The following is a 27,271-nucleotide window of genomic DNA, read 5'->3' as shown; positions in this document are numbered from 1 at the left end:
TCACATCCCTCTCCCAGACCACACTGAATACCACCTCCTCAGGAAAGCCTTCCCAGATAGCTCCCTAGTCCAGCAACCACTTCTTCATCTGTGTTTCCAGAGCTCTCTGTACACCTGAGAGGGAACTAACCCAACAACCTTAATAATAATCCGTATCTACTGTGTACTACCACGGGGTGGGTGCCATTATTATCTTCACTTTATTTTTTTTTAATGTAGGATTTTTTTATTTATTTATTTTTATAAATTTATTTATATTTTATTTATTTATTTTTGGCTGCGTGTGAGCTTCCTCTAGCTGCAGCGAGCGGGGGACTGGGGGTGGGAGGCTACTCTTCGTTGTGGTGCGGGGGCTTCTCACTGCGGTGGCTTCTCTTGTTGCGGAGCACGGGCTCTAGGTGTGCGGGCTTCAGTAGTTGTGGCTCGCGGGCCCTAGAGCGCAGGCTCAGTAGTTGTGGCGCACGGGCTTAGCTGCTCCGTGGCATGTGGGATCTTCCCGGACCAGGGATCGAACGTGTGTCCCCTGCACTGGCAGGCGGATTTTTAACCACTGCGCCACCAGGGAAGTCCCTATTTTTTTATTTTTTCATTTTTGGCCGTGCCGCACGGCACACAGGATCTTAGTTCCCCACCCAGGGATCAAACCCGTGCCCCCTGCAGTGGAAGCTTCTTAACCACTGGACCGCCAGGGAAATCCCCTATCTTCACTTTATAAAGGAGAAAGTGGAGACACTGAGAGGTTAAGACACTTATTCAAGGCCACACAGCTATTGAGAAGCAGAGGCTGTAGTCACACTTGGGTCTTTTCTCAGGTATTTTGGGTGTTTTCTTGAGCCTCAGCCTGGGTGCCCTGCCACTCCCTGGTTCTAGGACACCTGGCGTGCTAAGAAATAATTAGCTGAATTCTCACCTGTCCCCTGTGCCTCATGGTACGTTCTTAATAGACAGTGGTTGAAGAAAGCTCAGCCCAAGAATGGAATTTACTTTATTTAAAAGTGAGTTCAACAAAGGAAGGTCTGCTCCCCCAGCGCACATAGCGCCCCACCCCCCAGACCCTCCCCGTGGGGCAGGCGCAGCTTCCATGAAGAGAGCTGGAAAAAGCGCCGGCCCCATTCTCGGAAGGTATGTTCGCACACCTCTTTACCACAGGCCTGGGTCTGGGGGCCCTGGTGGTGTGCCCTGTGGTATTATGCACCGCCCCACCCCCAGAAGCCTGGAGGTTAAAGATGGAGGCCTCCCATGTGGCCTGAGAACTGTGACAGACGTGGCCCCTCCAGCCTTGCAGAGCTGTGCTCCTCCACCCAAGGGAGGGAAAGGCAGGACCAGTTCCTCGGTGTCTGTGGCCTGTCCGGATGAGAGCTCCCTGGTGCTGCGGGCCCTGAGGTTGACAATGAACTGGTGCAGTGGCTTCCTGGGGACCGAGGCTGTGGACCTGGGATGGGAGGAAGCTTAGTTGGCCTGGCAGGTGCCCAGCAAGGGTGGCTTTTTCCCACAGCTCGGAGGCTCCGGAGGTTGGGGAGGGAGGGGTGGGGCCCAAGCAGGATTCTGGGGAGAGCGGGCAGCAGACCGGCTGCCCAGGGCACTGGAGTGGTGCTGGGAGGCGGCCCGAGGGCCCTGAGAACAGGGGATGACCGCCTGGCCCTCCTTCATGAGGCCCCGCAGCAAAGCATGAGACACCGGACGCCCAGAAGCTAAAACCGCAGGAACCAGGACCAGACAGATCTTGTCAACTCTTAATTACCACCATCCCTGATACCGAAAAGCCTAAGCAGGCTCCTCTGTAAATAAACAGCGTCTCCTTGACTTTAAGACGCATCCCCGCGTACACATATTTACAGAACACGTGTGATCTATGCTGGTCTCTGTCGACTCACTCCCCCACATGACAATTTCTGGTCAAGTTTTGCCTTCCTTACATTTGCTTTGGGCTCGTGTTTACAGCCACCTGTGAGGAGGGAGGGAGGAGGTTTAATCCGCATTTACAGGGGGAGAAAACTGAGCTGTTAGGTGACTAAAGCCACACAGCTAGCAAGTGGTGGGATTTGCACAGAAACCCAGGGTTTTGCTCCCAGGGCAAGTCCATCAAGGTTTCCACTCCTAAAGCATAGGACCCCTGAGCTGTTAGAATGGAAGCTGTGGGGCAGCCCCTGGGAACATTTAGGACATTGCCAGCCAACAAAGGCGGGGCTGAGCCGATGGGGCGGGAGGACTGGAGGCGAGCTCAGGGGCTAGGGCGTGGGAGGAAGGGGTGTGCAGAGGCCAGTTGGGTGGACTTGCAGCCCAAGAAAAGCTGAGCTAAAGGGGATGAGGACAGGTCAGAAGGTTCTAGAGTTTCCCTCTTTGACTATACATGTAGCTGTTGAGTCTTGGGCAACACTTAAGAGGGTCTGTCGGTGCCTGTGGGGCAGATGTCCTCAGAGGGACTATGGGGACTAACGCTTTGGGCAAATTCGGCTGGAGTTGTGGCTCTGGGTATGCGTGGGGGGATGGGGGTGGTGGAAGCATGCCACGCAGAAGCGGTGGCTCTTTGAGAGGCATTTGAAAGCCCAGTGGGTGAGGCCTGGCTAGTCCAAGGGCACACTTGGCCTCTCCCTTCGAGGGTGTGAAGTTTGGGGGATGGTGAGGATTCCATGCAGGGCTCGTGCAGTGAGGGACTGGGAGAGACCTGCCGGAGACTCCCATTTTACAGATGAGGAAAGTGAGGTGCAGAGAGAGGAAGAGACTTCCCAAGGTCAGCCAGCAAGGCAGAGCTGGGAGTAGAACTTGGGGCGCAGAGCTCCCAGTGTGGGTAGGGTGGTTGTTCTGGGGGGCTCTGGGCTGAGGGAGGGTAGCTGGCCCTGGCCAGTGAGGGTCTGACTTGTGTGTGTCCTCTCCAGGGGCGCCCACCCGCGATGTCCTGCTGGTCTCTGCCATCATCACCGTCAGCCTTAGCGTCACTGTCGTCCTCTGCGGCCTCTGCCACTGGTGTCAGCGCAAACTGGTGAGGCTCCCAAGGGCCCTGGGGACGGGGCCTGGCCCTGCGCCCCTCCCCACCCCTCAATTACCGGCTCGTGAACGCTCTCAAGGGCGCGCGCAGATGACCCACTTGCCCACATCGGCACACTTCCGTGGAAACTCACACCACACGCACGCACGCGCAGACTGAGAATCGAGGCCCCCTCCCACATAGCGCCGAGCGCCCCCTCCCCTCCGCCCGCGGCCCCCAGCACAGGCCTGGGCGTGGCCGAGCCGGGTCCCTGTCCAATGAGGAGGCTCCGCCTGACCCGCCCTCCCCCCCCCACCGCCCCGCTCCCGCACATCCATCCTGGTTCTGGGGGTTTGTACAAGCACAAACGGCTTCTTTTCATTTTTAACGAGGGCTGGGAAATTAACGAGCAGGATAAGGCCATCAGTAAGTAACGAGACCATCAGGCGGGACATTCATCACCGGAGGGCGCCGGGAGGAGGAGCCGGGCTGAGCCGCCCTCCCTGCGCCCCGGCAGCTCCCGGAGTGGGGCTGAGCCTCGAGAACCCTACTCATCCCCCATCCTGCTGCCCCAGAAGTGCGATGGGGACTTTGGGGACTGCAGGGGGGACCCCCGAAGGTGGGCCCAGGGGTGTCCCAGGTGTGGGGCCTTTCCGGGCTTAGGTGAAGAAGGGTCCCTGGCAGGCACCTTCCGTGCCCCAGATTGAGAATGGTGGGAGTGAGGGCAGGGTGCCGCATCTGGGAGCCCCATTCTCTCCCTGCCCGGCCACAGAGGGGCGGGGGGCGCGGCAGGGGGAAGGGCTGTGGCCATGGGTGCTGTGTAGGCGGGGGCTCAGTGCCTTAGTCCTAAAGAAGAGAAGGGGCAGATGCCCCTGGGGAGGGCCCAAGAGGCCCATAACCCAACGTGCTTCCTTCAGGAAAGGCAAACCCGGGAAATGGGAGTGTGATTCTTCATCCCGGGATGTTCAGCTTCAGGCAGCTCCTTTCCCTGGAGAGGAGCCAGGGAGAAGGTCAGCCCTGCCCCACGTGTGAGTGTGTGCGAGTGTGTGTGTGACTCGGGCCCACTCCTTGCATGCAGGTGCCAGACTGGCTGCCCTGCATTGTTCCTGGATTTCCTGTCTCTATGTCTGTCTCAGAATTTCAGGGGAGGTGGAGGAGGGGGCTTGGCCACGTGCTTGTGTGTGCGAATGTCCTCAGAGGCTTGGGAGCGGCTGAGCGTGCACTGCAGCCCTGTGCGTCTCATTGCAGGCCCGTTCGGCTGTCTGTCTGTCTGTATTTGAAGGCAGGGGAGGGTTGTATGAACAGGCGCTGCTGGTGACCTTGAGTGGGGGTCTTTTGTGCTAAGGGTGTCGACTTTGAGGGCATTGGTACAGTGTGTGTGTGTGTGTGTGTGTGTGTGTGTGTGTGTGTGTGTGTGTCTGTTCAGCCCTGTATGGTGGGATGTGTATCATCTCATCAGATCCCCACGTAAGTGCTGCAGTGTGTGTGTGTGTGTGTGTGTGTTTCTCTGTGTTTGTTGAGAGCCCTACCCCCACTCACCTGGAGACAGGAGTTCAGAGCTGACAGCTTTTGTAGCAGGTGGGGGGCTGTCAGTGCAGTAAGTGCCTTGGGAAGCTGAGAACTGCAGAACCTTCCCTGGCCCAGCCCCTCCTCCCAGCCTCCAGCCAGAACTTCCTCAGGGGTCCAGACCACAGTATGTCCCTCTTGACTTGCTCCTCTGAGCTGCTGATAGAACGTTACTTTGCCTAGGACCCCCCACAATCCTGCCACCCGCTTCCAACCCCTGGTCTCAGAAGCCAGGGGGCTTTTTCGTCCAGGCTGTCTCCATGCTCCATGGAAGGGGCTTTAAAATGCTCCCCCTGCACAGTTGCTGCTGGGCTCTCCTTGCCTGCCTGTCCCCTCAACAGCAGTGACGTGATACCTGACAGCCCAGATCCCATTTCCAAACATTAATAACTTCCTTAATCTCCAACTGGCTTTTTCCGGATCAGCCTGGCCAACCCCCTCCCTGATAAGCAGGCTTAGGGGATTGGGCTCCTTTGGAGCTGTTTTATGTCTCCTGGACCCCACCTGGGGTTCCTATCGTTGCCCCATTTACTTCCCCCCGAACCCCCAAGGCAAGTCCTGCCCTGGTTTCTGTCCCCCATGTGCCCCAGCTCCTCTGCAAAGGGGTCCTTGCAGCTGGAGGGCAAGCCTCTCTGAGCTTTGGAAGGAAGAGGGACAGGCAGAAGCTCCCAGAACACCCTGGGTGAACCAGGTGCCGGGCCTTGGGGAAGGGGCAACGGACCAGCCTTCGAAGACGGTGCTGACCAGAGCTAGTTCCCCGAAGACTAGGAAGAAAGGGAGAAGGGGTGAGGGGCGGGACGGGGGCGGGGGGCGCTCTCAGCAGGGTGCCCCCTGCCCCAGCTGCCAGAACTGCTGGCGAATGGGGGGCGGGGCTCCTGCCTGAGGCTCCTGCCCAAGAAGGGCCCTTGGCCACCAGGGAGGGGCTCCAGGCTCCTGATCTGCCCAGTTGGAACTAGGAATTGTTTGGGATTTGAACTTCTGGGTAATGATGGGGGGGACCGGAGTTGAGCTGAGAGAGGGCAGCTTTTGTGGACCCAGGGGATCCAGAAGCTCTGTTTTTTAACTCTTAAAGTTCTGGCTCAGAGGCAACGGCCTGAGGCTTGGACCCCTTGGGTGGGTGGGGCTTCCAGTTAATGGATTTGGGGAACTGCCGGGTACCAGGTTCCACACCAAGTACCAGAGCCCATTCAGTCGCTGCCATTGGGGACTACGTTCCCAGGGGTGGGAGCTGAAGTAGGTAAGCAGAGAAATAATAATAATAATATCTGTGATGAGAAGCTTGAAGGATGAGGGACCCAGGGCTGATCCAGTGACACCACACCACTTCAGACAGGAGGGGAAAGGGAGGCTGGAGAGGGCAAGGGACGTGAGCAAGGTGACGTGGAGAATGTGGGGCACTGCTGGGACAGGACCCTGGCACCCCTGAGACATAGGGGTACTGGAGGTGGCATGAGGGCCCTCCCCCCACCTCCACCCACGTCCTGGGAGCTCCGCTGTTGTTCTCCCTAAACAGGCGGCTCCAGTCCCTGGAAGGGGCTGCAGCTGGCAGGAGCGTCGGGGAACGCGGCTGTGCGGCTTTTATTTTGCTTTAGGGAGGATGCAATAATTGACTGTTGTGGCTGTGGTCTTGGCTCACATGACGGGATGTTGGAGAAATGTGTGCCTGCGTGTGCGTGTGCATGTGCGTGTGCGTGTGCGCGTATGCGTGTGCGTCCCCGACCCCACTCGGCTGGGCAGGGGCAGGCCAGTGCCCAGTGGGTGACCGCTCCGGCCCCTGCACAGCCCCGCTCCCCCGCCCAGGCCCGTGGCCCCTGGGTGTGCGTGGGGACACTTGGTGGCAGCCAGGAACGTTAAGGGTGCCGGGCTCTGCGTGAGCTAAATTTAGAAACCCAAACCGAAAAGGTGAGTGGTGCTCACCTTCCTGGCAGCTGGCCCTGTCACCGCTACAGCCCTTCCTCTAGCCAGGGGACCTGGCACGCCCACCCGTCATCCTGCCCTGCCCCTCCCTCCACGCGCGCTGGTCGAGGAAGAGCCAGGCTGCCCCGGCCCAGCGTCAGTGGGCAGCCTCGCTTCCCAAGGCTGCCTTCCTGTGAGGGAGAGTGCTCAGGCCCTGCCCTGCCTCACGGGCCCAGGGCAGGAGGGACCCCGGGAGCCCCCCAGACAGTGACGGACATGGCCCCTGCAGGACTGGGCACGGGCCCTCTCCCCGCCCCTGCCACTCACGTCACTGGCCACTGCCAACCTTGCCCTGCAGGATGCCACCCCACCATCTGGGGGCAGTGACGTGGCCAGTGGGACGTGGCCAGGCGCCTGAGAGCCGTCTGTCCACGGCAGAGGGAGATATGCTTCTGGGAGCCGAGCCAGAGCCCCAGGAGACAGGCAGATGGGAGGGACCTCATCCCTAGGGGTCAGGGATGGGGTGCAGGTCAAGAGGGCGGGCCAAGTCCTAGAGCCCGATGGGGCCCAGGAGTTGCCCACCAGGGATCAGGGGTTGATAGGGCTGGCACCCCAAGGTGGTGACACCCTCACACATTGGCCCCAGGCCTTGTTGCCGAGGCTGGGCTCCAGTGTACTCCCCTCCCCCCAGGGCCCCGTTCTGGGGGTGCAGGGAGAGTCCAGCCCTGTCTCCCAGGAGTGACCCTGGTGCTGTCTCCACAGGGCAAACGCTACAAGAACTCCTTGGAGACGGTGGGCACGCCAGACTCAGGGCGTGGGCGCAGTGAGAAGAAGGCCATCAAGTAGGTGCCAGGCTTCGAGTTTGGGGTGGGGCACGCAGGCAGCCCAAGTGGGAGGACCATCCCCCCAGATCTGGCCACACACACATTCAGTTTCCCTCTCACAACCTGGTGCCTTGCTCTCTCCCCAGCCCAGTCCCCTACACGCACTCCCAGCACCTCAGGGGGGCCCAGGGCTCCGCCTTTTCTGCCTGTGCCTCCCAGACCCTCACAGTGTTCCAGGGCTCCCAGCCCCGTGTTCTGGCTGCTCTCGCTCCCATCACTGTCTGCCTCTTCCCTCAACCCCGGGTGCTGCTTCCTCCTTCCAACCCTCACATCACACACGCGCTGTCCCCAAGCCCTGCCTAACTCCCCTGCACCTCCAAGCTCCTCCGTCAGCCCTGGGACTGGGGTGGTGGCGGCTCAGACTCTTTCCTCAGACCCCACCAATGTTCTGAGGGTAACCTGGAAGAATGACAGACAAAAGCCCTGGGGAGCCCAGCAGGACCCAGTGTTGGTCTGCTCAGGGAAAGCAGAGCGATGGGGAGAGACTCTCCCCTCCCCTGTCACGCCCGGTCCCCACTGCACATCTTGCTGCCTCTGACTCGCCCCGGTTTCCCCATTTGGCTCTGAGATCCGTCTTCAAGTCGGCAGGTCTGCCTTGCACTGCAGACCACCTGCAGACCCCTGCTGAGGGTCACTGGGAGACGCTGGGAGAAGGTTCTCACCTGGTTGGGGGCTCTGGGAACAGGGCTGTAGGGGTGGGGCTCTCTCTAGAGGACTCTGTACCCTTTGGCCAATGGCCTGGCCCTTTCCTCTCTGCTTCTTGGCCTAGGCCTTCACGGGGAGGTTGCTGGGCGCCCCTCCATCTTAGCCTGCCAGCCAAGGGCTCCGCCCGGAAGCGGGGCCTCCCCCAGCCCTCCCTGCCCCACCCTGCCTCCTTCAACTCAAGGCCCCAGCCGCGCCTGCCCACGCCTTCCCTCCTGCCCTTCCCCTGGTCCATCTTCCTCTCTTCCTACTTCCCTCCTTCCTCTCCCCTTCTCCTGAGGGCTCCCTCCCTGCCCCTCCTCGGCCCCCCTCCTCTTTCTTCATCTCTTGCTCTGACCCTTTGGGGCCTTCGCAGAAGCTGTGGGTGTGTGTCTGTTGGGGGGCGGGTAAGTGAAGGGGTGGGCCAGGCCGAGGTTGGGCTCGGGAGGAGGCTGCGGGGAGCCTTTGAAGCTGGGTTTGGCTGCACGCTCTCCAGCCTTCAAAGCCGAGAGCTGGCAGGTCTCAGGGGCTGTTGCAGAGCCCAGGCCCCAGGCTTTCTGAAGAGGGGAGGGACCACATGGCGGGAGCACGGGGCCAGCCCGGCACCTGCCACCTCCAGGCCAGGCCTCTAACCGAGTTTGCAGCCACGGTCTGGGCCAGAGAGCCTGTCTCTGCCAGCTGACCATCAGCTTCCTGGATAAGGCTGTGTGTGTACTAGATAGACCTAAAAAGGGCCCACAAGAGAAGCGGAGAGGGGGCAGTGGGGCGGGGAGCAGGCTCTGAAGGCTCTCTAAGGCAAAGTGAGGGCAACAGTGGGTTGTCCCCTGCCTTTCTGTGGCCCTGCAGTCCCTGCGCCCTCCCACCCTGCTGAGCGCTCAGACCCTCTGCCCCGAGGGAAGGAAGCCACCTTTCTTGTCTACATGCCCCCAGGTTCCTAGGCCTTTGCCTCTTGCCTGGGCCCAAAGCCAGTCAAGTGGCAGGAAGCAGGGTTTACCTGCTGCACAATCTCCCCCTGGGCTTAGGGCCTCCTCCAAAAGGATCATGTTATCAAGGATTCTGGGAAGCTGCATTCTTTAATAGTGTTTCTCAAACTGTGTTCCTCAGAGCACTTGTGCCCCATAAAAGATTAATAGTGATCCCATGAATCAAGGGTTCCATGACCAACTAAGTTTGGGAAACACTGATATTCATTGGCACATTAAAGGCTCTGAGAAGTCCTGCAGTACAGGAATCAGTGTTTCATAAACTTCTTTAATTAAAGATCCTCTTTTCTGGTACTGCAGTGCACAACCCAAGGGACCCTGGAGCTCCTTGGAGCACAGGGTGGGAGACCAGCCTGGCAGTGATGACCCTGGGTGGATCTTTCTCTCCAGGACCTAGGGTTGAATGGCCCTCGATTTTGGAGATCTGGAGGGAGCAGGGGGAGTAAGGCCTTCCAACTACTCCGTTTCTCTGTTACACTAGGGGAGGGGGCCGAAGGGTGTCTCTGGTGGGAAAAGGGAATAGGCTCTTCTGTGGAGGGAGCCTCCCCAGGGAGACCCCCCCACCCAGTAGGGTTCCATCCCAGTGGACTGTTCTGCCTCTCCCACCTCTGGGGCCCACTGCCCCTGTGAGCTGGCTCAGGGCTTTGGCCTTGGACCCTGTGCACAGAGTCTCCTGTGAGATGTTTCCAAGGTGCTCTCTGGACTGGCAGAGACTGACCACACCAGGGAGGCCCAAGGGGGCCCTGCACACCCTCAGGCCAGGGCCACTGTCTCCTCCAGGCCTGGGGGGGCAGTTCAGCTTCTCTCCCTCTTTCTTTCCTTTGTTCCTGAGTCTAAGGCTGAGAACCAAGGTTGAGGTCAAACTCTGGGGGTGGCGTGGGGGAGAAGCAGGTCCCCCAAGAACACGTTTCCTCCATCCTCAGGGGGTGTGCCTCCCGACACTGCCCTCCCCCCAGCAGGGCTCTCACCTCGGCCTTGAGCAGTGGCATGGCCTCAGCACACGCCAGGCCCACCCCTGACGCTCCTCCCCGAGCCCCTTCCCGTAGACGCATTCCTGAGGGCTCAGGCATGGCTCCTTTCCGGAATGTTCCTTTGGCCTGGGAGTTGCCCTCCTCTCCCTGTGCTCCCAGTTCTGCTCTTCGGGGTCCCAGGAGCCTGACGAGCTGGTGAAGCCCCTGGTCCTCAGCTCCTGGGGTTTCCAGGCCATGCCTTCTGCTGTGGCTTCTGTTGCCCTCCTCCAGTGGAGGTCCCTGCCTTCTCTGTGCTTCTAGCATACCTGCTTCTTCGGTAGGACATGTCTCAGAACAGGAGGGGGTGGGGAAGCTGGGGTACACGTTCCCTTCCAGACCCAGCAGCTCCAGTTTGGAAAGGGACAGGGGCAGGCCAGGTACATGCCAAGGGCTGGAGGCTGAGTCTGCCCATCAGTCCCCCCAGAGACGGGCAGGCTTCCTCTGCACAGGCCCAGGCCTCCACGTGAAGGGCCCTTCCGTGACCCGCCGACAACCACCAGGTCAGAGGCCTGGAGACGCTTCCCTTTGCTGGGGTGACCCAGCCACCACTTTTGCAATGAGCAGAGAGTGCCTTCAGTTCAGCTGAGATCTGGCCAATCTCCTGTGAAGGCTGCATCCCAGGCTTTCCCAAGGCCGGGAGAGAACAGAGGAGGCCAGGGAACCTCAGGCCAGTGGGAGGAGGAGAGACTGGCAGGGAGCCGGGCCTGTCCCAAGAGTGGCTCCGTTAGGTAGCTGGAAGTGGGGAGAACTTCCGGTCTTCCAGAACTGGGGCCTCAACCCCGGCATGGGAGAGCGGATGGCTCAGCGGCTACAGCCAGCCTTCGGGTTCGACAGGCAGGGAGACCGAGGCCCAGCACGTGGGCAGCAGGGTCTGATCTGCCTTTCAGCAATCTCCAGCCGGATGCCAGCACCCTGTCCTCCTCCCACTCCCCACGCCATCGCCATCCCACCCCAGGCCGTGTCCCTGGCCCCCCCTCCCCTTCCCCTCCTCTCTCACCATCTTTCTCTCTCCCACCAGCTTCCCGGTGCGAGGCTCCAGTCTGCCCGCCTGCAGCTCGCCTCCTTGCACGCGGCTTCTCCCGCCCTGGAGTGTGTGCGAGTGTGTGTGTGCGAGTGCACCCGTGCGTGTGCCACCCGCCTCTCTTCCCCTCACAGGAGCCGACCCCGGCCCGCCCCACCCTCTGTGCCCCGGGCCCGGCCCCTCTGCCCGCACAGGACTTGCGGTTCTTGTTTCTTCTTGTATCTCCCTGTTTTCTCCCCTCTCTCTCTGCCCCTCCAGTGATCTAGACAGAGACTTTTGGAATAACAATGAGAGCACAGTGCAGCAGAAATGGAGCTCCTACCCTCCCAAGGAGTTTATTCTAAACATTTCACCCTACGCCCCTTATGGCGACCCACGACTGTCCCTCAAGTGAGTGACTTTACCTGGTTTGATCATATGTACCGAGTATCCGAGTATCCGCGCACGCCCTCCGTCCCCCCATCCCACCCGGCCCCTCACTTCTCCTGCTCCTCCCCACCTCCCCACCTGCGCACCCCATGGGCAGGCTGACCATGGAGACGAGCAACCCCTCCTGACCCCCCTCGCCTGCCTGCCCCTCCCCTGTCCCCTCCCCCAGGGCTAGCCACCAGGAGCACCCCGTCCGCGGCCACACCCGGCCCCCCAGCTGGTCCCCGTGGCCCCCGGCCCCCTCTGTGCAGTCAGGATGGGGTTGCCCGTTTTTGGTCCCTCCCTCTCGGTGTGGCTCGCTTCCTCCTCCCTGCTGTGTGCTGCTGCCCTGGCTGCTCTGGCGGTGGTCGGTGGTCGGTGGTCGTGGCGGTGGTGGCGGTGATGGTGGTGGTGGTGATGAACTCTGACTAACTCGGCTTTCTCTCTCTCCCTGCCTTGGGGCCTCCTGGCCTGGACAGCCCGCTCTTCCTCCGTCGTTAACCCTTCGTTGTCCTGTGGGATAGACTTGGAGGTGGCTGTCCTCCCCCAACCCCCACCGCCCCAGCCCCAGGCGGTGGGGAGGGGCCCCCCTCCACTGTCGTGGTGCGTTGTTCTCCGACCCCAGCCCGCCCGGTCCCCTCTCTCCTCTCTGCAGGCTCCGCTGGTGACCCATCTGCAGTGCTGATGTCTCTCTCTCTCTCTCTCTCTGTCGTCTCTTGTCCGTCTGTCTCTCTCCTCCTCCTCTCTCACTGTCTCTTTCTTCCTTTTATCTGTCGTTGTTTTTCCCCCTCTTACCACCCCATCCCCACCCCCACGTGTGGCCTGCCCTCCGTCCCCCCACCGCCACCCCCGGTGCCCCTCTGGACCGGCTGCCTCGTGGTGCCTCCAGTGGCACCCTCCTGGCTGGCGCCAAAGTGGCCGCCGCTGCGGGGCTGGCGGTGGAGCGGGAAGGCCGGCTGGGGGAGAAGCCGGCGCCGGTGCCGCCACCCGGAGAGGACGCCTTGAGAAGCGGCGGCGCTGCCCCCAGCGAGCCGGGCAGCGGTGGCAAGGCGGGGAGAGGCCGCTGGCGGATGGTGCAGAGCCACCTGGCCGCCGGGAAGCTCAACTTGTCCAAGTGAGTGATGGCCCCACGGCCGCCAGAGCCGTGAGCTCAGGCCTGCCCCCGCCAGTGTGGACAGCAGGACCCCTGGCATGCCCGCTGCTGCCCCCAGAGGTGCCGTCCTCGGCCCCTGGCTCATCCCATCCCTTCACGAGACTCCCATCATCCTTGCCATCGGGCACGACTAACTCAGCCATGCACTGTGCATCTCAGCCTCCGGCTGCTGCCCCATCAGTTTCTTTCTTTGCCAGTGACCAGGTCATTCCATTTTCTGCCCCCAGGGCAGCTTCATTTCAGTCCTTGGGTCATCCCATCCTCTTTGATTGGCCGCCCCATCTCAGCCTCCATGGGCATCAGGCTGCAGTTGTTAGCCGTTGGACCATCCATCCCTGGGGAGCTGGCCCACTCTCAGCCTGTTTTCTGCCACTCATCTGCCACCGGGCTTTCCCTCTTGCAGCCAGCAGATGGCTCTAGACCCAGGGGTTAAACCATTTCATTTTGACTATCAGGCGACTCCATTGGCTTGTTCCAGTCTTGCTTGCACCATGACACCATCTGTTCCACAAGCCAACCCTGAGCAGCCGGGATGTCCCCATTGGCTCATCCTCATCTCGGCCATCCCCATTGGCTGTCCCAGTCTTGTTCAGTGAGCGGTCCCACTCTCAGCTGTTGGGATTGTGTGTTCTTGGAGGTTGGGTTGTTGAGCCCTAGCTAACTTCTCTTTTCTGACGAAGGTGGTCTGGACATCAGACAGAAGAGCCGTTTCCTTTTTAATAACTATCTGAGCTGGCCAAACAGTCAGTCCCTCCCTGGGAGCAGCAGACATAGGGTTGGCTCCTGTTCTCAGCAGACAGTATGTTCTCCCCTCCCACCATGGGGCAGCCTTATTCTCATCTTGGCTCTTAGAACCTTCCATTTCCCCACAGCTGAGCCTTCCGGGCTCTAAATCCTTTGAACTATGACCGTTCTCACCCATTGGGATATAGGTTCCATTTTCAGCTTTTAGATCTGCCTCGTTCCCAGCTAATGGAGCAGCTTCTCAATTAGAAGGCCAACAGCCCTGACCCCTTCTTAGCGGTCGGGCTGGTCCTCTTTAGAAAGCCTGTGGTTCCTGCCATTGGGACCACCTAGGGCCACCATGCTGAGACCTCATTTGCTTTGGCCTGAGGGAGCACGAGTGGATTTCTCCCCGACACTGAGCCTCCGGAGAACCCCAGAAGGAAGCCCCACACCCCCTCAGAGAGCCAGGCCCTGTGCCCCACCCACGCCAGGTTGCTTTGGCCACAGACTCCAGGCTGGCTGAGGCCTTCGCGCCATCCACTGGCTCCAGGCCTGGAGGAACCGATTTTACTTTCCTGTGACTGAGAGGTTGTAAGTTGGACTAATTTGGGATGTGACAGAAAACCAAAATGAGGTCAAGCACGGAGGAGGAGGCGGCCGCCCAAGTGCCGTCCACCCCCTTCCTCGGCCTGTCCCCCCGGGAGCTGTGGGCCTCCCTGGCCCGCCGGGCCTGCACCTGCCCCTGGTGGTCGCCCTGATTCCAGGCCTGAGGCAGGCAAGGCTGCTACTCCTTCCGAGACCCCAGCTAAAGCCCTGTTTTGCTCTTCTCTCTTTCTTCCTTCCTTCCTTCTTTCCTTCTTTTCTTTTCTTTCCTTCTTTCTTTCTTTCCTTCTTTCTTTCTTCCCCTTTCTTTCTGTCTTTCTTTCTTTCTTTCTTTTTCTCTTTACCATTCTCTGACTTTCTCTCCCTCTTTTGCTCTCACTCTTCTTCTCTCTTTCTCTCTCTCAGCCCACAGGGGCAGCCTAACTGTTGTCCTTTTGATTCCCAGGATAGGCTCAGGGGGTGAGCCAGGCTGAGGTCTGGTTGCAGTGGTGAAAGTGGCTCCAAGGGCCCTGGGGCCTCCCTCGGGCAGCTCGGGGGTACCACGGCTACCCTGTGGCTCTAGACCAGGAGGTGGCAAGCTATCGCTATAAAAGGCCTGATAGGGAAGAGGCTTTGCAAGTCACATAGTCTCTTTTATGACTACTCAACCCCACCCTTGTAGCCCCAAAGCAGCCACAGACAGGATGTAAATTAATGACAATGGCTGTATTCCAGTAAAACTTTATTTACAAAAACAAGTGGCGGGCCAGATTTGGCCCACAGGCCATAGCTTGCCAACCCCTGCCCTAGGCAACTGGAATGGAAGATGGAGGGAAGGAACAGAAGAAGTGGAGGTTGGGCCCTCTGAGGCTGTGGCCCTGCATGCGCTGAAATCTCTGGCCAGGAGACAAAGCAGACAGGTTGCCCGGGGAGGCCAGGGATCTCTGACTCCTTCTGTGTCCACCTCCTGAGACATTTGCAGCTTCCACTGGCAAGGGAGCATGCTTCCCTGGGCCTGACCTCATTGGTCCCCATGGCAACCCTGTGATGGAGGCAACTCAGGAATTTTTACCCTGTTTTACAGAAGAGGAAATTGAGAGGTGGACTCCCTTTTCCAGAGTCCCACAGTTAAGAAGCGGCAGAGATGGGCTTTGAACCCTGGGCCTCTCTGACCCCAGACCACCTCTGATGAGCCATGTCCTGTCTCCTGTCTGTCCTTGCCCCGTTCCCAGCGTGTTTCAGAGATGCTGGTGGCCCATGAGGCAGGTGCCATCTTACAGGTGCACAGAGGACAGGATAATTACCCTGTTCTTTGTCAGAACTGTGGTAAAGTGGCCAGCCAAGTGGTTTCCTGCGTCCCCTCCTCTGACTGGGAGTCATTCCCAAGATCCCGGGAATTGACCCTAAGCCTCAGAAACAAGGAACCCCAGAAGGAGGGCAAAGATCTGCTCCAGAGCCTGAACCCTGAGTCAGCGCCAGCCACAGGGCAGAGGTCCGGGAGCCCGAGGACACGCCCCAGCGTCTGAGGACAAAGCATGAGAATCGTTGGCTTCCGCTGACTCACCACGCATTACTAGGCCAGCTCTGCACTGGCCTGGATTTCCTCGCGTCTCCAAAGGCCAGTAGTACTTAGAATGCAGAGGCAGACTTTCCCGGGGTCCCCCAGTGAGATGGCGGGAGGGGGTGGCCCAGCTCCCTCCACCCCCTCCCAGTCCAACATGACAGGCAGCCGCAGGGCCCTGGGACCTGCCTTCACCACGCAGCCTCCGCAGCTCCCGCGGCCCACCCAGACCAGCTCAGAGGTCGGCTCAGACAGGAGGTATCGGGCACTAGCTGAGCCAGGGCCAGGGCGGGGGGGCTGCTGGGCGGGGCCGGCCTGGGGGCCTCAGGGTGGGCGCGGGGCTCCGCGGCCGCCTGGCTGAGGGGGAGGCAGCGACGACGGCAGAGGCGACAACTCCGATGGAGGCCCGGCGAGGTCCGGCAGAGCACGCCCCATACTGGGGCCTCCTCGTCCTGGCCCTAGGCTTCTTTCTCCTCCACTGTGATCCCTTCACCTGCTTCTCCTTTCTCTCCTCTCCTCCACCCGGCCCAAGTTTCGAGGACTCCACTCTGTCCACGACCACTACCCTTGAGTCTATCCCCAGTTCCACGGGAGAGCCGAAATGCCAGCGACCCTGCACTCTGATGCGGCAGCAGAGCCTGCAGCAGCCGCTGAGCCAGCACCAGCGGGGCCGGCAGACCAGCCAGCCCACCACCAGCCAGAGCCTGGGCCAGCTGCAGGCCCACGTGGCCTCGGTGCCGGGCCCCAACTCTCGGGCCTACGGCCGGGGCCAGGCTCGGCAGGGCTCCTCGGCCGGCTCCAAGTACCGGCCGGCCGGCGGCCGCAGCCGCTCCAACCCAGGCAGCTGGGACCACGTGGTGGGGCAGATTCGAAACCGAGGCTTGGACATGAAATCCTTCCTGTAAGTCCCCCCCTTGAGTGGCCCGGCCACCCCCCTCCCCGACCCAGCCTCTTTCCTCCCTGTCTCCTTGGGAGTGGCTGGCCCAGAACGACTCTTAGCCCTCCATCTCCGAGGCAGGGTGCCCAGCAGACTCCGCTGCCCCCTCCCCAGCCTCCTGTGGCTTACAGCTCGTGCCGAAAGCCCCCCGTGGAAGGACTTGTATCTGAGCCACCCCTCTGAGGACCCCAGCCCCGCTCGGTGCCCCCAGGGCTTGGAGAAGTTCCTCCCTAAAAGTCAGTGGAGACACTAGGGGATGCTGCTGAGATCCCCGCATCTGTCTCTCGCCTTCCCAGCCAGTCCCAGGCTCTCCTGGCCTCCCTCCGCTCCCTGCTCTCCTGTGACCTCTCTCCTCCTCTCCTCCCAAACCTGGCCTCCTTCACTCCATCGTCCAGGCCTCGCCTCCTCCCCTCCAGTTTCTGTCTTCCCTGTAACCCAACTCTGCTCACCTTCCTGCCGCCACTTCCTCCCTCCCTCCCTCCCTCCCACTTCCCCTGTCCCTGCTGTGGGCCCTGTCCTCTGCCTCTCCGACCTTCTGTAGCCACCTGCCCCCCTCCAGCTCCCTCCCTGGCTCCCGCCATGACCCATTCCCTGAGGACAAACCTCTGATGTTCCCCCGAAGCTTTAGAAAATGTTTCTGAATCAGAGCCCTCTTTCACGTGTACAGGTCAGAGAAGTAACAAGACACCATCGGTGTCTGGCCTTAGCCATCCCCCTCTGCTGTGTGTGTGTGTCCCCCGACGCCCCCCACCGTGTGCCCCGCTTGCCCCGCCCTCACTGGTAGAGCCCTGCCCAGGGTGCCCTGTCCCTAGTGTCCCTCTGGGCATCTACACTCACTCTCAGAGCCCAGGACAGGCCTGGGCTTCAGTCCTTGACATCACCTCCTTCCTCTGGCCTAACGTGACCTTCCTTCCAGGCTCTGGGGATTATTCTCATCACCCAGATCTTTCCTGGGAGCACTTTTCACGGAGCAGGAGACCAGCACACTAAGCCTGGGAGAGGAGAAAGGGAGGAGGAAGGGGAAGGCCAAGGTCAAGGCCCAGCTCATTGGCAAGATGTGGGGATTCTGAAGGCAAACAAGTCCTCAGAGCATCCTGCCTCTCTGGCTGAGACCCCAGCCCGAAAGGGTGGTCAGGAGTGCTGCCCCTGGAAGGAGCACCGCAATGGAAGACACCCCACCGCGCCAGCTTCCCATACCCATGCAAGTGGCCTATGGCCCTGGCCAGGCAGGACATGCCGCCTGTGACTCTACTTGGCAAAACCGGGCAGCGCATCTGCTGGGGCTTTCCCCCACCCAAGGACCCTTGGGAATCCAGCTGGATGCCTGCATGAGACAAGATGCCCAGCAGAGCCTCCTGGCCTCCAGCTGGCGGTTTGTTCTGGGACGGATGCCGTGGCACCAGCGTGGATTAGGAGAGTGGTGGGAATTGGTTCTGCTGTGGCTTGAACAGAGCTGAGAACCAGCCAGAAGCCTGCAACCCTCTGCTGCTCCTGACTGCAGGCTGCTCTCTGCACAGCCATCCCCCTGCCTTGCATTCTAGCAGCCATCACATGGGGGCAAGGGCTATGCCTGGGCTCTGGGAAGAAAAGAACCAGCTGCAGGAAAGCCCCACTCTTCCCCGCCTCTCTAGCTGGCGAAGATTTGATGGACATCACTCATGTGCCAGCATCTTTGTCTGCGCTTCTTCTGCCCACCGCCGCTTCCGTGCCCCTCACCTGCTGGCCACCTCCAGCGCTCACCTCATCCCCCTACCTCTTCCACCTGTAGTCCCTCACAGCATGGGTCAGCAAACTCTTTCTGTAAAGGACCAGATTATAAACAATTTAGGCTCTGAGGGACACGTGGTCTCAGTCACATTTTTTTTTAAACAATCCTTTAAAAATGTACAAACCATTCTTAGCTTGTGGGCTGTACAAAAACAGGCCACCAGCTGTAGTTTGCCGGCCCCTGACCCCTGCCTTATAGTTTAGCTGGCGTGCTGCTGACGCCCTTCTCTTGCCCCAAATGCTGGTGGCCCAGGTAGAGAGTCGGGGTGAGAAGGCTAACCAGGCCCCCCCACGAGATCCCACACACCCTTGCAGGGAGAAGGCATTCCTCCTGCTTTGTGGATGTGACTCCTCCCAACACCACTAGCTTCTCCCCCAAATCTCCACCTCTTGCCCTTCATTCTCGCCCCTGTGCCCCGTGATGCCACGGAGAACGGCAAATCGGGAACTTATGCAGAGGAGCCGTTTTGTTTTTAAGAAGAGAAAAAGGAGTATCCGAAAAATGCATTAACCAGGGAAAAACATGTTGTTTTCGTCGGGTTTGCCTTCCCCCAGCACAACCAGCTCCCAAGCAGCCAAATGGAATTTTACCAACTCTGAAACAGTACCGGTGGGCAGGGAACAAAGAAAATGAGGATTCGTCCTGAGGGAAGATGGGGGGAGTTGTTTCCCAAAAGTTAGATGCCACTGCAAGTGTCAGCCTGGAGCAACTGTGCCCAGGACAAAGATGCAAAGACAAAGAAGGCAGCACCTACCTAGCTTCGGACCCCACGGCCATCTGCCATTTTCCAAGACCCCTGGACCCCTGCCCCTCCCCTCGGTTGTCATTTCTCACTGGTAGAGTTCCCTTTTTGACAACCTCTCTGGAAAACAGCCATAGCTAGCGGTTCCTCTCTGAACCGTGCCCTCTTGGATGGTGGTTGAAGTCGTAGACTTCCTAACCCAGGATCTCCCACCCTCCAGACCTTCCATCAGGCTTACCGTCTTTCCCTTGGCCCTTCCTGAGACATGCTTTCATGTCTGCCCCATCCAAGAATCCCTCTCCCCTTGTTCAGATGAGAGCTCAACACTGGAGGAGCTTAGCAAAGCACCCAGAAGACACCCACGAACTCAGATGGTTTTGAGAGGCAGAGGGTCACTTTTCACCCCCGGAAAGTGCAGGCAGCCCGGCAGTTGCCCAGTGATTCTCCGAGAGAGCCTCACGCTAAAGATGTCTCACCTTGACCTCTGGCCGCACACTGCTGCCCACATGGCGACCCCTTGTCCGCCTGGACTGAGCCTCCCTCAGAGCAGGATCCCGCCAGCCTCCTCCAGACTGTCCTCACTGCAGACACAGGCTACCTCGAGTCCTGCCGGGACGTCTCCAGACCTTGCCAGCTTCCTGCACTTTCTCTCTCTCCGCCTTTGCCTTTCGATGACTTCTGGACTGCTCCTCTAAGGAGAGGCCCCTGAACTGGCCCCAGAAGCCTCGGTGGTTACTCCCCGGATCTCCAGGAAGGGGGACACAGGAGAAGGCCCGCGACGGCCCGCACACCATACGCCGGAAGAGACTCGCATTCTCCTCCAATGGGCCGTGTGTCCAGGGACCTGGGGGAGGGAGCTCCTGAGACCCCCTCCTGGCATCAAGCACACCTGGCTGACCAGAGGACCCAGAGATGTCTTTATGAGGGGCTTAACTGGGTGCAGTGCCCATTGGATCTCCATACCTTCTGAGAACCTCCCGCCTGGGAGCCCAAACCCACGCGCGCGGTCCCCAAGCAAGATGGCAGCACAGCCCTCCCTCTTCTCCCAGGTGCCCAGATGGTCTGAGCGAGTAGCCTCTGGCCTTTGTTCAACCTTGGAAAGGGACTGTGTCCCAGGGCCTGGGCTCCACTCCCCCCAGCCTTCCCCGTGTGTTTCCTTGGGACGTCCCAGCCACACGCCACCTCGCAGGCCTCTGCCCAGCCCCTTCCCCGTGGCTAGCTGGGTCTCAGGCCGTGGACACCTCCCCTCTGTCCCCCGCCTCCTCCTGCTCTGCTCTACAACTGTTGACAGTGCTGAAGTTTGGTTTCTCTTCTGCAGGGCCAGTTTCTTACGCTTTTTTCTTCTCTCTCTTTGTCTCTGTCTCTGTCTCTGTCTCTCTCTCCTTCCCCTCCCCGCCCCCGCCCCTGGGGCCTCCTCCTTTCACCCTGGCTGGTGGGCTGCCCACCCCTGGCAGGGAAGGCCGGATGGTGGTGCTATCCTTGGTCTTAGGGCTTTCGGAACAGGATGACTTTGCCAATATCCCTGACCTGCAAAACCCAGGAACCCAGCAGAACCAGAACGCTCAGGGGGACAAGAGGTACGAGCACAGGCAAGGGCCTGCGGCGGCGGCGGCAGAGAAGGAGGCGTGGAGAGGCCACCAGCCTCGACCGCCGGTCGCTGGACGAGGCGGCGGCGCCTTCAGCGGATGCTGGAGCGGGAGGACAGCCCCCTCCCCAGCCGGTGCCCTCACACGTGCCACCCTGGGGGTGTCCCTCAGGTCTGAGGCCCGTGTGGCTGTCCTGGGACCATTCTGGATCAAGCCTGCTCCCCGGGCATGCCTGCCCTCGCCCGGAGCAAGCCAGCCTTTCTGCCCCATCTTCCCGCTTGGCTCCCCTCTGCTGCACCCTCATCTTTCATCTCTGCCCCACCCCGACCCAGAAATCCCAGTTTCTCCGGTGGTTGGTGGGCGGCGGGGATGTTAGGGAAGGGGCGCCAGCCTGTTCTCCCTCATCCCCGCCACCTCAACCTCCCTCTTGCCTGGAGGTCCCGCTGGGGTGATGGTCACACCCCCCACCCCCTGCAGAGATGTGATACGGCTGCTCTCGGCTGATGGAAGAGGAGCCCCTGGTGGGGAGGGTCTGGGGCCTGGGAGAGGCCTGGTGACCAGAAAGGCAGCCCCTGAGCCCGAGGTACCAGGAGGAGGAAATGGGATAGGGGGTGGGGGGGTGAGAGCAGCCGGCAGGTGCTGGTCAGGCCCTCTGTCACCGGGAGCCCTGCTGCTGGCCCTCAGGAGTAGCCTGTGTGGCCACAGCACAGGCTGAGCCGAGGCCTGGGCATTCGACCATCCGTGGCCCTGGCCATCCGGAATGCAGGGAGGCATCTTCTGATGCCCCCGTTAGAAGCGCTCTCATGGGGAAGGGGACGGGGAAAGATCAGAGGTCCCAGGGTTCAGGCAGCATCACTAAGGTGGGATGACCCTGCACCTGGTCTGGCCGCTTTTTCCCACCTGGCCTTGGGCTGGGCCAGCCACACACCTGTAGTCGTGGGAGGAGGGCTCATCACCTTGGTCAGGTGTACTTTTCATCAGAAAAGGCCTACAGGAGAGTGTGGCCCGGCAGCCAGGCTGCCTCCTTGTAGCTCTGCTACCAGAGCCTCGTTCTGCAACCTTGGGCAAGTCACAGCCCTTCTCTGGGCCTCTGCTTCCTCACCTGTCGAATGAAGGATTGGACAGGGTGACCCCCTTCGAGCTCGGACATGCTAAGCCTCTAATGAGGGAGCAGACCCTCGGACTGGGGCACTTGGCAGAGCCTGTCAGCCAGGTGGAGACCCTGACGCTTGCTTATTAAGAGGCCTGAAGGTGCAGGAAGGGACTGTCCCGGGCTGCTGCCAGGGGCCTGTGTGTTAGGGAAGGACAGGCCAAGTTAGCTGACTTGCCTGTCCCTCTGCTGGCTTCTAGAAACCAACTCTCTTATTTTCTTCCCATCCCGAGTTCACAGTTGCATGTCTATGGTGGACAAAACCAGAAGTCCCCAGAGAGTGGGAGGGGAGAGTGGGACCAGCTCTTTCACTCAGTGGTACAGATGGTGTCACACCCTGAGCCCAAGTCCTGGGGTGCGGGAGGAACGGAGTCTGCCATCTCCAACCCACTGGAGCCACCGGGGTCCTGGCTTCCTGAGCTCAGGGCTCAGAGCTGGGCTGCAGGCAGGCGAGAGGGCCATGGCGAGAGGGCCAGGGGCCATGGGCCAGAGGCTGCAGGAGCAGGGCTGGAGCCCTCTGAAAACCTGCTGAGGACCCCCTTGTCGAGAAAGGTGTGAAGCGTGAGGGAGCAGATGCAGGCTGGAAACGAGATTTCACATCACCCATGTGTTAATTAACTGGCTCCATTTTCACCCACAGCCTATTTTTACCTCCTTGCCACTTAGGTCTCACTCCATATTTTAACACACTCACCCCTTCTGATCATTACATCAGTCGTCCCCTGCCTTCCTGGGAAAGGTGGGTGTGGAGCTGGAGGCCCTGCGCCCACGCCCCAACCCAGCCTGACTTTCCCAGTGGACACAGGCCATTCCCACCCGGTCACGCCCACCCCATCCTGGAAGCTCATTTCTCGTGGCTCTTGGGGGGGTTCCCAGGCGATCGTCCACTGCAAGGGTGCTTCCTGCCCGGCACTCTCCCCATCCCCAAGCTTGGCATTAGCACCACCCACAAGGCGCTTTAGGGCTCCACCCCTCTGGGTTCCTGGCTGCATGAATTTTGGAATGATGGGCTTGGGTCAGCTGTCCCTTCCTCCTCAGCTTCTGCCTCCAGACCCAGGGTCTGCCCTTCGGCCCCAGTGCCCCTTTCTCCACCCAGCTGACCCCTTGGCCGGATGTCACCGGGGTACCGGGTGGGTGGCCCTTGGCTGTTGTTGGGGAGGACGTTCTGCCCCGTGAGGTCTATTAGCAGCAGGGTCCTGGGAGACAGGGGGGCCCCGGGAGGAGGAATGGCCACTCCAGGTCCCAAGCAAGGTGGGGTGCATCTAGCAAGTCGCTGCCCCCCACTCCCAGGGTCCTTGGTGGCCCTGAAGCCCCGCATCCAGGATCTCCCAAGCCCCTGGGCCTCAGCGCCAGGGCCCCAGGAACTTCAGAATGCTGCTGGGCCCAGGAGGGAGGGAAGGAGGCCAAGGCCGCCCCTGGCTCCCACGCCCTGCTGTGCCCGTTCCACCTCACCCATGCTGCCCTGCACCCATGCGCACCTCGTGCTCTCAGCCGTCCCTCTCACCCTCGCTCCTTGGGATCCGAATGGTTTCCCCCGTGGCCCCACCCCCACCGGAGTCGGGGGCAGGGCAGGGCGGGACCTGGCCACCCCCATGCTGCCCTGGCTCCGAAGCCACCATGTTTCTTCTGTCCCGGTGTGTGTCCCCCGCCTCCTCTCTGCCTGTCCTCTCGGCGGCCTTGCTCCTCCTTGTCCCCTCGTCCACCCTGCAGCCTCTTCACTCGCCTCCGACTAACCTTTCTCGGCCTCTCTCTCTCTCCCTCCCCATCTCCTTCCTCCCATCTGCTCCTCACAGGGATGTCCCTGGGCCAGTGACGGGCCCTCCACCTCTCCCTCTGCCTCTGTGCTCCTGTCTCTCTGTCTCTTTCTGTCCTGTGACCTCCGATAGCTTCAGTGGCGCTGACCATCTCTTCCCAGGCTGCTTCGCAGCTGTGCTGGTGCTGTGGTGTGGCCAAAATAACTCCGACTTTCTCATACCTTCAGCAGTCAATCTCGGCTCTCTCCTCCTCTCCCACTCTATTTTTAACCTGACTTTACCTCTCCAGCTATTTCGGTCTCCTCCTCCTCCCCGTGCCTGTCTGTGTGAGCACGTGTCCGTGTGTGTATATGTGCGCGTGCTCTGCTCTGGCCGCACCTCTGGGAGGGCGCCCTGCGCGACCCGGCTGGGGTGGGGTGTTTCCGTGTCGTCTGGGCCAGGCCAGGCCCTCACAGCAGGTGCGCCGTTCCTCTGATTCTCAGAGTGTCTGTCCCTGAAACCGCTCCCTGCTTTTTTGTTTCAGCGTTTCCCAATTCACACGCGCACCTTGGCATGCCGGGGCCTCCCTGAATGTGTGTCCTCTCAGGATCTAAGTGTGCACGTCGCTGTATGTCTGTCATCTTGCTGCTCTGGTTGACCTGCCTGCTTGCCCCTGCCATTCTCTCCCTGTTGCCCTGGGTGTCTGTCAGGCTTGTGTGCACGTGTGTGTGTGTGTGTGTGTGTGTGTGTGTGTGTGTGCGTGTGTGTGCGCGCGCACCCGTACACCCGCTGTTGGGTCCTGGTGTCTCTCCTCCAGGGCCTGGCATATCCTGTGCATGTCTGTCTGCCTGTCGTAGTCAACCGTGTGCTGGCGGCTGGTCCATTCCGAGGGCCATGGCTTGTGTCCAGCCTGTGTGTGTCTCTGAGTCTGTGGCTCTGGTACTCTCGAAGCTGTTCTATTGTAGCCCATCCCGAGCCCTGCGCTCCCCATCACCCCGTCTTCCTCGCTGCCTGCCCCCATCTCGCCTCCTCATGGGATGTTCCAGCCTGGTCCCTGGGCAGGCTTTTAATGCCCCCTTCCTGAACCCCAGCTAGACGGAGACTGGGCTCACCACCCAGCCTCTGGGCCAGAGAGCCCAGCTTGCCGGGGGCAGCGTGGAGCCGGGGTGCAGACAGGGTCTGGAGTGGAGCTGTCAGATCTGGGGTTTTTCGGTGGGACCCTGTCTTTCTCTGACCCTGGGCGAGAGCCTTATCAAACGTGTAGTCCTCAGAGTGGGAGAAGGGTCGGGTTTGGGCAAGGGGGGTGTAGATTTGCCCTGTCCAATCGGTGGCTATTTAAATCTAAATTAGTTTAAGTCAAACAAACGTGAAAATTCAGTTCTCAGTCATACTGGCCACATTTCAAATGCTCAATAACCATGGGTGGACATAGGAAGTTCTATTGGACAGAGCTGTGCGGACAGTGGTCCTGAGCTCACCTGGTCAGTCTTGTGTCTAAAGGGCACCTGTGTTCCCACTGAGCCTGAACAAACAGGTGGGGCCTCCAGGAAACAGGTGCTCTGGGCGTGTTTGCCTAGGGTAATGACGCGGAGAGAGGACAGACGTCTTGGGAGTCTCCCTGCCGGCCTCCCAGGCTGGGGCAAGCAGGGATGGATGGAACCTCTGGAGAGGGAGGATGTTCAGGGACCACCATGCAAGCAGGGGCTGAAGGGTGGGGGATTTTCTGGGGAACAGGAGGAGTGGGAACACTGGCCGAAAAAGCACCTGCCAGGGGAAGTCAAAGCCGGATCACCCTGGGGCAGAGGCGAGGGGGACGGCCCCGCTCCCATGGACAAAAGCGTAGTTCCTGCTGGCCCGCAGGAGGTGGCAGCTACTTGGGTCTCAGAAGGTTCTGCTGCCACCCAGACCCGTGGCGCCCAGCCCAGCCCACCTCTAGGTCCATGCTCATTCGGATTCCTCCTGCCCCCAGGTTGCCTACCGGAGGGAAGGCAGTGAACACAGCCCCAGTGCCGGGCCAGACGCCCCACGATGAGTCTGACCGCCGGACCGAGCCCCGCTCCTCCGTCTCAGATCTCGTCAACTCCCTCACCAGTGAGATGCTCATGGTGAGAAGGGCAGGAGGCCCGGGGCAGGGGGAGGGGCAGGTGTGGAGATTGGTGACAGCGTGGGGGTCATGCAGGGGAACCAGCATGGTCATCTGTCAAGAGAGACTAAGAATTCCCATCCTCCTCCAGTCTCTGGATTGAGCAGGGGCCCAAGAAACCTGCTATGAGATCCTAGAAGGAAAGGCTAGTGGAGCGAGGACTGGGGGGCGGAAGGTGTCCCCTCTCTTGGAGTGGCATCCCACTGAGTAGCGGTCTCCAGTGGCGCTCCCAGTGGAGTGGGTCTCATCTCCCCATCCCAGGGACCATCCCCAATCCCCATGGCTGGGGGGGGGGCCAGCTGAGGCCCAAAGAGAACAGGAGAGCAGAACTCCTCTGGTCCTAGTCCCTGTGAGGGGACAGCTGTGCTGGGGTTCTCCTGTCCACACCCCAGCCTCCCGGGATCTGGGGTGTTTTCACCACGGGAGAGGTTGTGGCTTCACATGGCGCCCCCTGGTGGCAGCAGTGAGTCACAGCCATTTGCCTCATCTGTACTTTCCAAAGAGCTGGAGGGACCAAGGCCCCGGGGCGAGTGAGCACACTGTGATTTGGCAGCTGGAGATTTCAGGCGGGAGTCAGTCACAGGCTTGGCAGCCCAGGGTTTCCAGGAAGGCTGGGCGAGGACGTGAGGGTGGGAACCCGGTGCCTGCTAGGTTCCTACTGGGACCTGGGCCCCCCTTCCTCTTACCCCTTCCCTCCTCCTTGTCTCCCCCCTTCCTCCCAGAGAGGGAAGGGGGCTCGATGGGCTCTCAGGCCCTTGCCAGACCTGACATCATTCAATTCAGAGGCCCCTTGCCCTCTCCTCTGACACCACAGCCCCCAGCCTCCCCTGGGGCCCCCGGAGCCCCCAGGCCCCACCCTCCTGCCATTCAGGGCTCGGCCGGCTCTAACCATCCATCCACACTCCTCTTTTCTAGCCCAGCGCCTCTCAACTTGTGATAGGCACACGAATCACTGGGGGATCTTGTTAAAATGCATATTCCCAGTCAGCAAGCCTGCTACGGGCCCCCAAATCTGCGTTTCTCTCGGATGCAGATTAGAGCATCAGATTTTCCATGTTCCAGATCTGGCCTCCCTTGGGCCCCCCCCACCTCTCCCCTTCTCCCTGCCCCCTGGGCCCTGAGTGCCTGGTCCTCCACCACCTCCTCTCTGTCTTCCGCCATCCATGTAGACCAGCCCGGCCATCCTCTCCTCTGGACGGGCCGTCACCACAGTCCATCCTGCCTCCCTGTGCAGCCTCTTAATTGGCTACAGCTTCCTGGTAGCCAGGTTCCCAGAAGGGACGGCCCTTTCCCAGCCAGCTTGCCTACCCCTTGCTGCCCCCGGGGAGGAGCCAAGAGCCGCAGGCAGAAGGAGGAAGTGCAGGCCCCAGAGCCCTCTTACGTGCTCAGCAGATGCTCAGAGGTGGGCAGGCAGGGTCTAATTGCCTAGCCCTAGGCCAAAGCTGGGTCACTGGCATTAATAGTGATGATGAAGATGAACAGGGCAGAAGTAAACCATCGGCTGATCTCCCTGCCCCAGGCGTGGAGAAACAGGAGTCGGGCACCCGCAGCCTTACAGACAAAGGGACTGAGGGGATGGGATCAGAGAGGAGGCTGGGCCGCATCCCCATCTGAGTTACTCCTGCCCTGCTTACTTCTGCCAGAGCTGGGGCTCAGGCAGCACCTCCTCCAGCCCTTGATGGGGGTGGCTAGCTTGGTTGCCATGGAAACACATCCAGGCCCTGCCCCAGCTGGTTAATTAAGGCTCATGGCTGTGGTTTGGGAAAGCTGGGGGTG

The 27,271-nt window shown here is 60.5% G+C and overlaps 1 protein-coding gene across 10 annotated transcripts in view; it reads left to right on the top strand.

The window, feature by feature from the left end:
* The window catches only part of SYT7 (synaptotagmin 7), a 62,492-nt gene that overhangs the window by 22,157 nt on the left and 13,064 nt on the right, over positions 1-27,271 (top strand). The window contains exons 2-8 of one of the 10 annotated variants that reach the window (XM_082477536.1): positions 2,877-2,980; positions 7,190-7,269; positions 11,265-11,396; positions 12,304-12,528; positions 15,969-16,337; positions 20,338-20,460; positions 25,322-25,457. In XM_082477536.1, the coding sequence (XP_082333662.1) occupies positions 2,877-2,980; positions 7,190-7,269; positions 11,265-11,396; positions 12,304-12,528; positions 15,969-16,337; positions 20,338-20,460; positions 25,322-25,457 (1,169 nt within the window). Of the gene's footprint in view, positions 1-2,876; positions 2,981-7,189; positions 7,270-11,264; positions 11,397-11,893; positions 12,018-12,303; positions 12,529-15,784; positions 16,338-20,337; positions 20,461-25,321; positions 25,458-27,271 lie in introns of those variants that run through there. The other 9 variants (XM_082477540.1, XM_082477538.1, XM_082477539.1 and 6 more) reach the window with 9 other exon arrangements.

The sequence above is a fragment of the Balaenoptera physalus genome (genome assembly GCF_965194825.1).
Source record: "Balaenoptera physalus genome assembly, chromosome: 10".
NCBI lineage: Eukaryota > Metazoa > Chordata > Mammalia > Artiodactyla > Balaenopteridae > Balaenoptera > Balaenoptera physalus.
Note: the sequence above shows the minus strand (reverse complement) of the source record. Positions and strands in the feature narration are given on the sequence as shown.